Source organism: Heterodontus francisci, chromosome 27 (genome assembly GCF_036365525.1).
Source record: "Heterodontus francisci isolate sHetFra1 chromosome 27, sHetFra1.hap1, whole genome shotgun sequence".
NCBI classification, from domain to species: domain Eukaryota; kingdom Metazoa; phylum Chordata; class Chondrichthyes; order Heterodontiformes; family Heterodontidae; genus Heterodontus; species Heterodontus francisci.
In genome coordinates, this window is record NC_090397.1 from 59,090,730 (window position 1) to 59,106,610 (window position 15,881).

The 15,881-nt window shown below is 41.9% G+C and overlaps 1 protein-coding gene across 4 annotated transcripts in view; it reads right to left on the bottom strand.

The window, feature by feature from the left end:
• The window catches only part of exoc4 (exocyst complex component 4), a 606,100-nt gene that overhangs the window by 558,623 nt on the left and 31,596 nt on the right, over nucleotides 1-15,881 (bottom strand). For all 4 annotated transcript variants that reach the window (XM_068059446.1, XM_068059445.1, XM_068059447.1 and 1 more), the window contains exon 3: nucleotides 10,262-10,446. In XM_068059446.1, the coding sequence (XP_067915547.1) occupies nucleotides 10,262-10,446 (185 nt within the window). The remainder of the gene's footprint in view (nucleotides 1-10,261; nucleotides 10,447-15,881) is intronic.

Consider the following 15,881-nt stretch of genomic DNA (forward strand, 5'->3'; position numbering starts at 1 on the left):
AACTAATGCTGGAAATCTAAGATAAAGGCAGAAAATGCTGGAAACAATCAATAGATCAGATCTGGAGACAAATATACAGGATTAATATTTCAGGTCCAAGGCCTATTATCAGAACCCAAAGTATCAAGTCAAGCCTTTTGTACCTTCCACCATCTACAAACTTCAATAATATAGTTATTACACAAAAGCACTAACGCTGCACCTGCCTTTGTCTTTCACAGAAAGCTCAAAATCATCAGCGGAGGATCAAAAATAGAAAATCACAGCTAAGCAGGTCACTATGGCTGTGGTTGACAGGGCAATGCTATGGTTAGAAGTCAGAATCAAATACTATGGTGACAGATCAATACCTTAAACCTTTTTGGAGAAAACCCAGGCTAGAATGAATGTCAGTTTGAAGTGACAAATTAGCCATATAATGTCAGAGCAAGGATTCTCCCAACTTAAAAAATGAAAAGTAAACATATCATGAGGAAATGCTGGTAGGAAGGAGCCACTTAAGAAGCTAGGGTCAATGGCTGTGTACATTAGTTCCTCAAACATAATACTTAAAAAAAAGTGATAAATGAGTAGTTGTGAGGAACTCAAGTATGCAGTTACCAACACGACTCCCAACATTTCTTATGCATTATGGAAGTACAGGAAACACTGATGGAATATTGCAGAAAGCTAAACAATACCATGGGAGTAAGCAGACTAAGATTACTTTCAAAAAGAAGTAGGTAGTTTTTTGACAACAATTTTGATGAAACAATTCACAATGCGAGGAGCTTAAACATCAAATACATCACAACATGCATGTGAGAGTAAATTGGTGGTCGGAAGCCTAATCCGTACAAAACTGTTCATATGGACTTGCAAAAGGCATTTTATAAAATACCACGTAATAGATTTGTTAAAGCCCATGGGATTGAAGGGACAGTGGCAGTCTAGATACAGAATTGGCTAAGGGCCATAACGCAAGAGTAGTAGTGAATGGTTGTTTTTCCAGACTGGAAGGAAGTATGCAGTGGTGTTCCTCAGGATTGGTATTAAGACCACTGCTCTTATTGACATGCATTAGTTTCTTGTACTTGGGCTTACAGAATAAGATTTCAAAGTTTGCAGGTAACATAAAACTCAGAAAAGGTGGTAAACAATGAAGAGGATAGTAACAGACTTCACAAGGACATAGACTGGTGAAATGGGCAGACACATGACAGATGAAATTTAATGCAGTGAAGTGTAAAAGGGTACGTTTGGGTGTGGTCGGTGGTGGGCGGGTGGGGGGGGGGAACAAGGAGAGGCAACATAAACTAAATCATACAATTTTAAAAGGAGGGGGGTCAGGAACAGAAGGACATGGGGGGTCGGGTATGTACACACATTTTTGAAGGTGGCAGGACAACTTGAAAAGGCTGCTTTTAAAAAAAAGTATATGAGATACTTTGCTTTTCAGATCAAGGAGAGTACACAAAAGCAAGGAAGCTACAGTAAACAGTTATAAAACACTGATTAGGCCTCAGCTGGAGTACTGTTTTCAATTCGGGGCACCACACTTTAGGAAGAATGTTAAGGATTTAAGAGGGTGCAGAAAAGATTTACTAGAATGGTACCAAAGATGAAGGACTTTAGTCACCTGGAGAGACTGGAGAAAATGAGGTTGCTCGCTTTACAGCACAGAACATGAAAGATAGTTCTGATCGAGATATTAAAATTTTGTGAGTAAATAAGGAGGAACTATTTCCTGTGGCAGAAGGGTTGGTAACTGAGGAACACAAATTTGAGGTGTTTGGCAAAAAAAACAGAGACAACATGAAGAGTGATGGAAGCAGATTCAATAGTAAACTTGTGAAATGGAACTGGATATATATTATAAAGGGAAAAAAATTCTGTACTATGGGGAAAGGGGGTTTATGACTAATCAGATAACTTGACCAAAGAGCTGGCACAGGCATGAAGGCCTCTTGTGCTGTATCCATTCCATCAATCTATTATAAATTATTTGACAATTCAAATCTGCTAGTTGGTCACTATCTATGCATCCATGCTTCAATTACTATTTAGGTCATTAGTATGCTGAAAATTAGACATAATTGGTGAACGATAAGGCCAAAAAATTCAAGATTTAAATTTGAAACAAGGAGGTGTTCTCACATACTAGTGGATATAAAGAAGTACATGGTGGCTCTATTACTGGATTCCTGCCACAAAAAAATACTTAGCATATGTTTCATTAGTGTGGTATAAACTGGATAAATAATTTAAGCATCGTGTCTTTTCTGAAAGATACATCATCTGATATCATCAGGACTATGTAATCTCATTCTCCAAGGCTTACAGCATTTTTCAATCATAAATCACTCATCAGGCTGTTTGCAGACGACCACTGGTCTTCATGTATTGCTGTTCAACTTGAACGGTTTTCTTTGCATTTACAGGAAATGGGCCTGCACACACAGATCACCACATGGCAATCTGTCAATCTCAGTTAAAGGGAAATCAGCAGCTCAAAAGGCAAGAACAGTTAGAAGATGCAACTGTAAGGTAAGAATTCCATCTTGATTCACGTGATTAAATTTCCACGAGGCCTCTTTATATAAATTTTCAGTTGCATCAAATTTGATTATAGATTAGTTCCTTTTGAAATGAACACTTAACTTTGTTTCCACGGTCTCTAACTATACACAATGTTCTTTGGACTTAACTTAAGAGTTGGGTTGAGCTCATTGATACTCAGTTCACGTGACTGCCTACAAACAGACCCTCATCACATCAACATTGTTTGGTTGATAATGTGGCAGTGTGAAACAATGATGCATACAAGTTTGTCTAGGTGACAGGAAACAAAATAGTTATCTGCAAAGGCTGACTCGTCAGTGTATATCTGCAAGGAAGGTAACTGATGTCTCAAAATCAAGAACTGTGGCATCCAAGCTCTTAGGTAAACCGAGCTGTCAGAAACCTGCATCGAAAGGTATATTTGCAGCCAGCATTCCTTGTTCTGCAGTTCACTCATTCCCACCGTCTATTTCCAAGTCATGATGGGCAAGATAGAATTCTGCTGTGACAGAAGTGTGCACCATTTAAGGATTGAAAGACAGAGTTCTAAAATTCTAAAATTGACAAAAAATGAAAAATGCTCATACACCTTCACACTACTGCATTTTGCAGGGTCTTGAAGTAACACTGCAAAAATGGGTCCCTGCACCTGTTGATTCTCTGATATTGAAGACTGTCAGTATGAGAATCTTATATTTGTAGTCTGTCGCACTCCACTATAATTATATTGAAATATTATTTTGTATAAGTCAATACTTTCTGTACAACCAATGGCTTTTCACTGATCTGTTAAATAGAATTATTCCAACAAAAATCCAGTCATCAAGTTATTTTAGATTGAAGTTAACTGGTTTTCAAAAGTGGCAATTATCCATCATTTAGTTTAAAAAACAAAATACAATAATTTGTCAAATAATGCAGTGGAAACTCAATACACAATAGTAGTAAAAAGCATATGGAAATGAATATATAATCAGCATAACTAAAACTAAAAATGCTTGTATTGCACCAGGTGTCAGCAGGCAGAAGAATGTAATGGGGAGACAGTGGCATTATGGTCATGTCACTGGATTAGCAATCTCGAGTCTAAGGCTAATGCCCTGGGGACACTGGTTCAAATCCTAGCACAGCAGCTGATGGAATTTAACTTCAATTAAATAATAAAAATTACAATCTGGAATTGCAAGCTAGTCTCAGTAATGGTGCCAAGAAACTATCGATTGTCATTCAAAACCCTAAAATAAAAGCGAAATACTGCAGATGCTGGAAATCTGAAATAAAAACAAAGTGCTGGGAATACTCAGCAGGTCTGGCAGCATCTGTGGAGAGAGAAACAGAGTTTCTCTGATGAAAGGTCACAGACCTGAAACTTTAATTCTGTTCTCTCTCCACAAATGCTGTCAGACCTGCTGAGTATTGCCAGCACTTTCTGTCCTTCAAAACCCATCTGATTCACTAATGTCCTTTAGGGAAGGAAATCTGCTGTCCTTACTTGGTCTGGCCTACATGTGACTCCAGACCCACAGCAATGTGGTTGACTGTTAACAGCCCTCTGAAATGGCCCAGCAAGCCACTCGGTCGTCAAGGGCAAACAGGATGGGCAATAAATGCTGGATTTGCAAGCGATGCCCACAGCTCATGAAAGAGTAGAAAAAACTTTTCATATCAGTTCTACCAGAGAAGCTGATTCACCGATAATCTGTTCGTGGAACACTTCAAATCCTAACTTTCGGTTCAGAGAGGTTGCAGGTATGCCTATGAAAAACTGAACTTTACTATTAACACAAATGGCAACAATTAAGTCAGTACAAAATTTAATAGCATCTTCCAGGCCTACTCTGGGGTGCCTTCTGCTAGGCATTGCAGAATAGAATTGACCTTGCTCTTGGCATTTGACAATTTCCATTCTCCCTTCAATAAATAGTGCGTTGGTGGGAGTTGGGGAACTTTAAGAGATAAAAGCAAAAAAAGGTTAAACAGTTCCCCACGGAAATAAACCAGAGGCAAATGACTGACAAGTAAAATATGTGTATTTTACACCACCACAGTGGTGCTACCACTTCTTGCAAACCTCTTTTTGTCTACAATATGTTATCTTTGCTACCAAAGTTCAAGCTCCTTAACTCACAGTCTAACTGCTTCAATAGAACCAGTTGTCAATTAACCACTAACAAGAACTAAAGAGTGTAATCAGGTCAAAGTTGTTTGGAGTGATCCATTGTGTCTCAGACTCGCCAAACTATTGGAAATGCTCTTGCTGAATCAGTTCACCAATAAATACCATCATACCTTTCACTTCAGATTCAGAGAAATCCAAGTTCCCGATGTGAAATATTGACTGATGTGCACTTTCATGACAGTAATTTATATTACCACTCCCTATGAAAGACATCTGAATCTATCTTGTTTTATATGCCATTTTTGGAGAAAATCCTTGTGAGTTATTGCTTTAGATCTTATTTAAGTGGAAAAGCGGTTTCTGTTGCTCAAAGCTGGTTATCAAAGATCAATTCTGAAGCAGTGGTTTCGTAAATTCTTAAAGGCTTGTTAAATTTTGTTTGCAATTCTCATTGCATGAATTGCTACTTTTGTAAATGACTTGTGTTCACCCTTGAAACATTAGGGGCAGCATCCATCACGCCCTAAGAAAAGACTTTCTTTATTACCAGCACAGCATGTACATGCTGGAGAATAAGGTAGCAGGCAATTTTTTTCTTCAATATAGGATATCGGATTTTGTTTTAGGGAATTGTTTTGGAACTGAGGAAAATGAGGAAATTAACACTCAGAAATGGGATATTTGATATCACTGCTAAACTATATTAGCCTTTTTGTCAATTATCTTTCAACCAGAAATTTTTTCATAGCTACAATAATCCCACAAGTTCCTTCCAATTTGCAACTGTTGAGGTCCAAAGTATTACTGTGTTTCAATTAACTATTTTAAACAGGTTTTAATTTTCCTCAAATTTCAATGATTTTGCACTCATGAATTCAAGTAATAAAGACAATGAGACTATTCAGAAAAGACTGCTGGTTAGAACAAAAAAAAGACATAATTGGCATAAGAACCAGAGGAGAGATGAGGAAAATTTGTTTTGAATAGAGTGAGTTGGTGTGATCTGGAATGCATGGCCTGAAATGGTCGTGGAAGCAAATTCAATAGTAATTTTAAAAAGGGAATTGGACAGATACTTGACTTGGAAATACGTGCAGGACTACAGGGAAAAGAGCAGGGGAGTGGGACTAATTGCATAGCTCTTTCAAAGAGCTGGCACGATGGGATGAATGGTCTTCTTCTGTGTCGTATGATTCAATGATTAGTAGCTAAGATACATTTAGAAATAACTGCTTCATATTTAATTAAATATGAAATAAACACATTTGAACTGATGCCTTGCATCTTAAGGATTCAATTGAAGCAGTCAAGAAAGACCTGATTCAGCAAAGATTACAGACCGAGGATGAAAATTTATGATAAAAGGTCTCCATAGGCCTTGAACATTTATATACCAACACTGGCTAGACCTGCAATAAGTCACTCAACAAAGGGAGGTGGAACCATATGCAGTTTCTTTTATTCATTTATGGGATGTGAGCATTGCCTTCTTGAACCATTGCAGTCCATGTGCTGTAGGCCCTTTCAGGCCATGCATTTCACAACAAACCACTCACTCTATTCAAAAAAATTCTCCTCATCTCTCCTCTGGTTCTTTTGCCAATTATGTCTTTTTTTTTTGTTCTAACCAGCAGTCTTTTCTGAATGGTCTCATTGTCTTTATTACTTGAATTCATAAGTGCAAAATCATTGAACTTTGAGGAAAATTAAAACCTGTTTAAAAATAGTTAATTGAAACGCAGTAATACTTTGGACATCAACAGTTGAAAATGGGAAGGAACTCATGGGATTGTTGTAGATATGATCAAATTTCTGGTCAAAGGATAATTGACAATCAAGGTGAACCCAAAGATGTTTTATCAATACATTAAGAGTAAAAGGATAACTAAGGAGAGAGTAGGGCCCATAAAAGACCAAAAAGGTAACCTATGTGTAGGGGTGGAAGTTGTTGGTAAGGTTCTTAATGAATACTTTGCATCTGTCTTCACAAAAGAGGGGGACGATGCAGATATTGTAGTTAAGGAAGAGTGTGAAGCATTGGATGTGATAAACATAGGGAGAGAGGAAGTATTGATGGGATTAGCATCCTTGAAAGTTGATAAGTCACCAGGACCAGCTAAAATGCACCCTAGGCTGTTAAAAGAAGCAAGAGAGAAATAGCAGAAGATCTGACCATAATTTTCCAGACCTCACTGGATACAGGTGTGGTGCCGGAGGATTGGAGAAATGCTAATGTTGTACCTCTGTTTATAAAAGGAGCGAAGGATAAACTGAATAATTACAGGCTGGTCAGTCTAACCTCAGTAGTTGGCAAATTATTGGAATCTATTCTGAGAGACAGGATAAACTGTCATTTAAAAAGGCACAGGTTAATCAAGGATAGTCAGCATTGATTTGTCAAGGGAAGATCTTGTCTGATCAACTTGATCAAATTTTTTGGAAGTAACAACAAGGAAGATAGACAAGGGTAGTGCAGTTGATGTGGTTTACATGGATTTTAGCAAGGCTTTTGACAAGGTCCCACATGGCAGACTGGTTAAAAAAATAAAATCCCATGGGATCCAGGGAAATGCAGCAAGGTGGATACAAAATTGGCTCAGTGGCAGTAATTGTTGACAGGCATTTTAGCAACTGGAGAGCTGTTTCCAGTGGCGTTCCGCAGGGCTCAGTGCTAGGTCCCCTTCTTTGTGGCATATATTAAGGATCTGGACGTTAACGATTAAATGTAGGGAGCATAATCAAGAAGTTTGCAGACGACACAAAGATTGACTATGTGGTAGATAGCGAGGAGGATAGCTGCAGGAAGATATTGATGGTCTGGTCAGATGGGCAGAAAAGTGGCAAATGGAATTCAACCTGGAGAAGTGTGAGGTGATGCATTTGGGGAGGTCAAACAACGCAAAGGAATATACGATTAATGGTAAAATACTGAGAAGTGTAGAGGAAGTGAATGACCACAGATCCCTGAAGGTAGCAGGACAGGTCGATCAGGTGGTTAAGAAGGCATATGGAATCTTTTCCTTTATTAGCCGAGGTTTAGAATCTAAGCATAGAGGTTATGCTGGAACTGCATAACTCATTGGTTAGACCACAACTTGAGTACTGTGTGCAGTCCTGGTCACATCATTACAGAAAGGATGTTATCGCACTAGAGGCTACAGAGGAGATTTATGAGGATGTTGCCAGGACTGGAAAAATGCAGCTATGAGGAAAGACTGGATAGGCTGGTGTTGTTCTCCTTGGAACAGAGAAGGCTGAGGGCAGATCTGATTGAAATGTAAGAAAATGTGATGGGCTGGATAGAGTGGAGGTGATGGGTCTTAGCAGAGAGGTCAGTGACAAGGGGGCATTGATTTAAAGACATTGGCAGAAAAATTGGAGGGGAGATGAGGAAAACCTTTTTCACCCAGAGGGTGGTGAGAATCTGGAACTCACTGCCTGAAAGGGTAGTTGAGGCAGAAACCCTCAACATTCAAAAGGAGTATGGAAATGCACCTCAAGTGCCATAATCTGCAGGGCTATGGACCAAATGCTGGAAGGTGGGATTAGAATACGTGGATCATTTCTCGGCTGGCACAGACACAATGGGCCAAGTGGCCTCTTTCTGTGCCTTAAATTTTCTATGATTCTAGGTACACCCACAGTGCTGCTAGGAAGGAAGTTCCAAGATTTTGACCCAGTGACAGTGAAGGAACAGCGATATAGTTCCAAGTCAGGATGGTGTGGGGCTTGGAGGGGAACTTGCAGGTGATGGTATTCCAGTGCCATTGCTGACCTTGTTCTTCTAGATGGTAGAGGTCGCAGGGTTGGCAGGTGCTGTCGAAGAAGCCTTGGCGAGTTGCTGTTGTGCATCTTGTAGATGGTACATACTGCTGCTACTGTGCGCCGTTGATGGATTGGGTGCCGATTAAGCATGCGACTTTGTCCTGAATGGTGTCAAGCTTCTTCAGTATTGTTGAGCTGCACTCATCCAAACAACTGGGTAGTATTCCATCACACTCCAGACTTGTGTCTTGTAGATGGTGGAAAGGCTTTGGAGAGTCAGGAGGGGAGTTACTCATTGCACAATACTCAGCCATAACCTGTTCTTGTAGCCACAGTATGCACGTGCCTGGTCCAGTCACGTTTTTGGTAAATGATGACCCCCAGGATGTCGATGATGGATGGTTCAGCAATTGTTATGTCATTAAATGTCAAGGGGAGGTGATTATATTCACTCCTGTTGGAGAGGGACATTGCTTGCCATTTGTATGGTGCGAATATTACTTGCCACTTATCAGCCCAAGTTTGAACGTTGTCCAGGTTTTGCTGTATGCAAGCACAGACTGCGAAAGGAACTGAATACTGTGCAATCATCAGTGAACATTTCCAGTTCTTACCTTACAATGGAGGGAAGATCATTAATGAAGCAGCTGAAGATAGTTGTACCTAGGCCAACCATCTTCAGCTGCTTCATCAATGACCTTTCCTCCATCTTAAAGTCAGAAGTGATGATAGTCGCTGATGTAATCTAACACTGTGCAACCATTCGCAGCTCCTCAAATGAAGAAGCAGTCAATGCCTACATGCAGCTAGGCCTGGATGCAAAATGTTCTTGAGGATTTGGAGAGAAAGTAAAAATGTCATCGACAGGTCACTTGGCAAGCAATGAAGGCTTTGGATTTAATAAAAGTGTCTTGTGTTGGGTTTCCACACTACTAAATATATCCTGGCTGAGAAGGCAGGCAGGGCACTGTCAATACTGCCCTTTAACTGGCTACTAGAAAAAACACAAGGGTAACTTCGTGCGTTTCCTTTCAATTTCCCTGCATTTCCAAAGGAAAATGAGCCTCAACTTGAAAAGCCTGTAACAGTCTGGGTGATAATTGGTATGACCTGTGGCAACCCAATGCACTACCTTGCACTGCTATAGGAAATATTACATCATATAATTGCAGTGGCAAATGAATGTTCCAGGGACAGAGTATTTAACAACATGACATGCAGCATGTAGTGTTTCAAACTACTTCTACGTATAATCTGAAGAAGGATTTCTATTTACTATAATAAGAAGTTTGTGTTAACAGGCAGACAGTTCTATCATATTAATATCCTCTCTGGATTTTCTTTCAGCACAGCTAGTGGATTAAAAATTTAGCAATTTTTTTTGTCCATACGTTCCCTTCCATTGTTGAATCTGTTGCATTACTTATGTCCTTCATATAAGGCAACTGAAAGTCTGTTTCAGCATGCTAATATGTAAAATTATGAGAATACTATGAGCAACTGATAATCCCACTTCACAATTTTCAGGTATGACAGGTCAATAATGTCTTTTCATTCAAGAAACATCAATGAAGTTTTAAAAGTCTTGCATATAACTTTTCTATCCTCAAATATGAAAGGAATACAATACCCACAATAGCCCTTTATTAAATTTGAAAATACAGAGCAGGTCCATTTTTCAGGTGTAAGCCCGTGACGCACAAAATATTAACACAAATTTTCACTTTATAGATACCAACAGATCCGCTGCATACTTTTGACATTTCCTAGTTTTATTTTAGTTTTTATTTGTTATCACTCATAATTTACTAGTACTCGATAACATTTCATACTGACCCAACTCTGTTCTTGTCTCGGCTTTTATTGCCCACACGACTCGTGGATTTAATGTACAGGTGGCGGTGTAACTCGTCAATCAGGACCAGGTGCATGTTCAATTTCTTGCTGTGGAGCTCCAGACGCAGGTCACTCAGTCCTTCCACCTGCAGCAGCTGCCCCTCCAAAGAATCCACTGCAGAGACCTGAGACAGAAAACAAAAGAGCAGACAACTGAACTATGACTTTTGGTCTCTGGTTCTAATTATTTACAATCAATCATTAATGCTCCAAGGCATTGGGTCACCCTGGCATAGCCTAAAAACCTGACATTCAGTAAGCTCCATGCAGTCCCTCAAGTCATTAGACATGCTGGGTTACATCACCCTACCTCCCAATACGCAATTATAAAGCTCCACTTACTTAAGTCTGAAAACAACTGACCAGCTCAATAATTGGGGGAATTTTTCAAAGATACAGGGAGACTAGAGAAAAAATTAAAACAAAAACAGAAACCTACAGTCCAAATACATAAAGGTTAAGACATCTTGTATGCCTGATTGGCTGCAGCTTGTACTACACAGCTGCCTCAAACAACTGTCCTCCAAATACGCCCAATTTAAAATCTGTTATGGGCCATTACATTAAGTTTGGCATCATTAATATCACAAGGGTTTTTTTGCATGAGCAATGGCAAGACTGCAGCCCTGTCATGCCACCTTCTCGTCTGGCAGAGCATGCACAGAAGCGAATAAAACATAAGATAACAGGAAATATCAAACTTGTGAAAATAACTTCAGTACGCTTAACTCAGCAATTTATTTAACTAGGTACCCTAACTATTATCTGCATCCAACAAATTTTGTGGCACTCGAGAACTGTTTCTAACTTAAGAGTTCAAAGTCTATCATTTGCAAATGTAAATGGAGTTCGATCACAGATCAGCCATGATTCATTGAATGGTGGAACAAGCTCGAGGGGCTAAATGACTTACTCCTGTTCCTATGACTTCCAAACAAAATAGGTGCTTTATATACGAAAACACATGTTTACTCCCTGATCATATTTCAAGCACTATGTTCCCACCTTGCATTGCTGATGACGAGGTGACTTACACTGGAAGCAAAGCTCAATTCAAAACACTTCTGAATTCCAGGCTGGTATTATATTTATAAATAGTCTAAGTCCTTTCTGCTTGACACAAAAAAAGTCTTCATTGTCAAACTGTATGCTTAATTTAGCTGTGTTGTTTTGAAATCTTCCCAACTAAGGAAACACAACAGGCTATTATATACTTTAGGACAGCAGCCCCAAAATTCCTATTTGTTACTTTGAAAAAAACTGCTCCAAGGCTTTGGGCCACCCGAAGAAACACTTCGCAAGTCTCTGAGCTTCAAAGGTTCTTGAACACTCAAATCCTCAGCAAATTATTGCATCAAGCTGGGCGAAAGAAAGTAATTTATGCAAATATGAGAAGACAAAATAATGATGTGGGGGAAGGAGTTACAGGCAATTCAAGTCCTTCCAATGACACTGCAACTCTTCTTTGGCCTCCTTATCTCGAGAGACAATGGATAAGCGCCTGGAGATGGTCATTGGTTTGTGAAGCAGCGCCTGGAGTGGCTATAAAGGCCAATTCTAGAGTGACAGGCTCTTCCACAGGTGCTGCAGAGAAATTTGTTTGTCAGGGCTGTTACACAGTTGACTCTCCCCTTGCGCCTCTGTCTTTAACTGTAACTGCAAGAGCAGTTAAAGCCCTGAACTCTCTGCAAGGTACCCATTAATTTGCAGCATACGCGTTTCCTGCAATTTATCAAGATTTGTTTCCAACATTACTGCAAAACGGAGAAATGGCTGTTTTGCCAAAGCTGGTCAATGATTTCAACAAATAAGATGCATTGCGGAAATAAACATTACAAGTTGTTGTTTGGCTTTGTTAAGCAACTTGGTGTCCTTTAGGGAAGGAAATCTTCTGTCCTTACCTGGTCTGGCCTACATGTGACTCCAGACCCACAGCAATGTGGTTGACTCTTAAATGCCCTCTGAAATGGCCAAGCAAGCCACTCAGTTGTATGAACCGCTACGAAGTCGATAAAAATGAAACCAGACGGATCACCCAGCACCGACCCAGGCACCGGAAACAACAACGGCAAACCCAGTCCTGTCGACCCTGCAAAGTCCTCATTACTAACATCTGGGGGCCTGTGCCAAAGTTGGGAGAGCTGTCCCACAGACTAGTCAAGCAACAGCCTGACATAGTCATACTCACGGAATCATACCTGACAGACAATGTCCCAGACATTGCCATCAGCATCCCTGGGTATGTCCTGTCCCACTGGCAGGACAGTCCCAGCAGAGGTGGTGGCACAGTGGTACACAGTCGGGAGCGAGTTGCCCTGGGAGTCCTCAACATCGACTCTGGACCCCATGAAGTCTCATTGCATCAGGTCAAACATGGGCAAGGAAACTTCCTGCTGATTACCACCTACTGCCCTCCCTCAGCTGATGAGTCAGTACTCCTCCCTGTTGAACACCATGTGGAGGGACGCAAGGGCACAGAATGTACTCTGGGTAGGGGACTTAAATGTCCATCACCAAGAGTGGCTCGGTAGCACCACTACTGACCTAAAGGACATAGCTGCTTGACTGGGTATGCGGCAGGTGGTGAGGGAACGAACAAGAGGGAAAACATACTTGACCTCGTCCTCGCCAATCTGCCTGCTGCAGATGGATCTGTCCAAGACAGTACTGGTAGGAGTGACCACTGCACAGTCCTTGTGGAGAGGGTCCTGCTTTCACATTGAGGATACCCTCCATCGTGTTGTGTGGCACTACCACCGTGCTAAATGGGATACATTTCAAACAGATCTAGCAAAGCAAAACTGGGCATCCATGAGGCGCTGTGGGCCATCAGCAGCAGCAGAATTGTCCTCAATCACAATCTGCAACCTCATAGAGCACATATCCCCCGCTCTACCATGACCATCATGCCAGGAGACCAAACCTGGCTCAACGAAGAGTGCAGGAGGGCATGCCAGGAGCAGTACCAGGCGGACCTCAAAATGAGGTGTCAACCTGGTGAAGCTACAACACAGCACGACTTGCATGCCAAACTGCATAAGCAGCATGCGATAGAGCTAAATGACCCCTGAACCAACAGATCAGATCTAAGCTCTGCAGTCCTGCCACGTCCAGCCATGGACAATTAAACAACTAACTGGAGGAGGTGGTCCCACAAATATCCCCATCCTCAATGATGGGGGAGCCCAGCACATCAGTGCAAAAGATAAGGCTGAAGCATTTGCAACAATCCTCAGCCAAAGTGCTGAGTTGATGATCCATCTCTACCTCCTCCTGAAGTCCCCAGCATCACAGATGCCAGACTTCAGCCGATTCGATTCACTCTGCGTAATATCAAGAAACGACTGAAGGCACTGGATATTGCAAAGGCTATGGGCCTTGACAACATTCCAGCAATATTACTGAAGACCTGTGCTCCAGAACTTGCCGCACACCCTAGCCAAGCTGTTCCAGTACAGTTACAACACTGGCATCTACTGGCAAAGTGGAAAATTGCCCAGGTATGTCCAAGTCCAACCGGCCAATTACCACATCATCAGTCTACTGTCAATCATCAATAAAGTGAAAGAAGGTGTCATCAACAGTGCCATCAAACGGCACTTGCTTAGCAATAACCTGCTCAGTGACGCTCAGTTTGGGTTCTGCCAGCGCCACACAGCTCCTGACCTCATTACAGGCTTGGTTCAAACATGGACAAAAGAGCTGAACTCGACAGGTGAGGTGAGTGTGACTGTACTTGACATCAAGGCAGCATTTGACTGAGTACGGCATCAAGGAGCCCTAGCAAAACTAGTGTCAATGGAAATAAGGGGGAAAACTCTCTGCTGGTTGGAGTCATACCTAGCGCAAAGGAAGATGGTTATGGTTGTTGGAGGTCAATCATCTCAGCTCCACGACATCACTGCAGGAGTTCCTCGGGGTAGTGTCCTTGGCCCAACCATCTTCAGCTGCTTCATCAATGACCTTCCTTCAATCATAAGGTCAGAAGTGGGGATGTTCGCGGATGATTGCACAATGTTCAGCACCTTTCGCAACTCCTCAGATACTGAAGCAGTCTGAGTAGAAATGCAGCAAGACCTGGACAATATCCAGGCTTGGGCCGATAAGTGGCAAGTTACATTCGCGCCACACAAGTGCCATTCAATGACCATCTCCAACAAGAGAGAATCTAACCATTTCCCCTTGACATTCAATGGCATTACCATCGCTGAATCCCCCACTATCAACATCCCCGGGTCTACCATTGACCAGTAACACAACTGGAGTAGCCATATAAATACCGTGGCAATCAGAGGCTAGGAATTCTTTGGCGAGTAACTCACCTCCTGACTCCCCAAAGCCTGTCCACTATCTACATGGAACAAGTCAGAGTGTGATGGAATACTCTCCAATTGTCTGGACGGGTGCAGCTCCAACAACACTCAAGAAGCTCGACACCATCTAGGACAAAGCAGCCCACTTGATTGGCACCCAATCCACAAACATTCACTCCCTCCACCAACGCACAGTGGCAGCAGTGTGTACCATCTACAAGTTTAGTTTAGTTTAGAGATACAGCACTGAAACAGGCCCTTCGGCCCACCGAGTCTGTGCCGACCATCAACCACCCATTTATACTAATCCTACACTAATCCCATATTCCTACCACATCCCCACCTGTCCCTATATTTCCCTACCACCTACCTATACTAGGGGCAATTTATAATGGCCAATTAACGTATCAACCTGCAAGTCTTTGGCTGTGGGAGAAAACTGGAGTACCCGGAGGAAACCCACGCAGACACAGGGAGAACTTGCAAACTCCACACAGGCAGTACCCAGAATTGAACCCGGGTCGCTGGAGCTGTGAGGCTGCGGTGCTAACCACTGCGCCACTGTGCCGCCCCGATGCACTACAGCAATGCTCCAAGGCTCCTTAGACAGCACCTTCCAAACCTGCGACCTCTGACAACTTGAAGGACAAGGGCAGATGCATGGGAACACCACCACCTGCAAGTTCCCCTCCAAGTCACACACCATCCTGACTTGGAACTATATTGCCGTTCCTTCACTGTCGCTGGGTCAAAATCCTGGAACTCCCTTCCTAACAGCACTGTGGGTGTACCTACCTCACACAGACTGCAGCAGTTCAAGAAGACAGCTCATCACCACCCTCTCAAGGGCAATTAGGGATGGGCAATAAATGCTGGCCTAGCCACCAACACCCACATCCCAGGAATGAAATATAAAGGTCAGAGGTCAGCCATTTAATATCAGCAGCAAGTTTTTTTCCAAAGAGAGGAAGCCAGAAGGCCGGTACTGAAGCTCAAACAGTACACTGCTTAGATTCCCAAACACAAGGCCAAGTGGTTAAACACTAAAGAGGGGTTATTTTTCAGCCAGTGGGGAGCCTCGCCCATCAGCAGCATACATTGAAAGTTTGGTCATATGCGGAGACAAGATTTCTGGCATACCAATGAAATGCAAGGAAGATTCAAGGGGACCTGGACAGGCGAGGTGAATGGGCAAGATCATGGCAGATGGAACATAATGTGAATAAGTGCGAAGTTATCATGAGTCA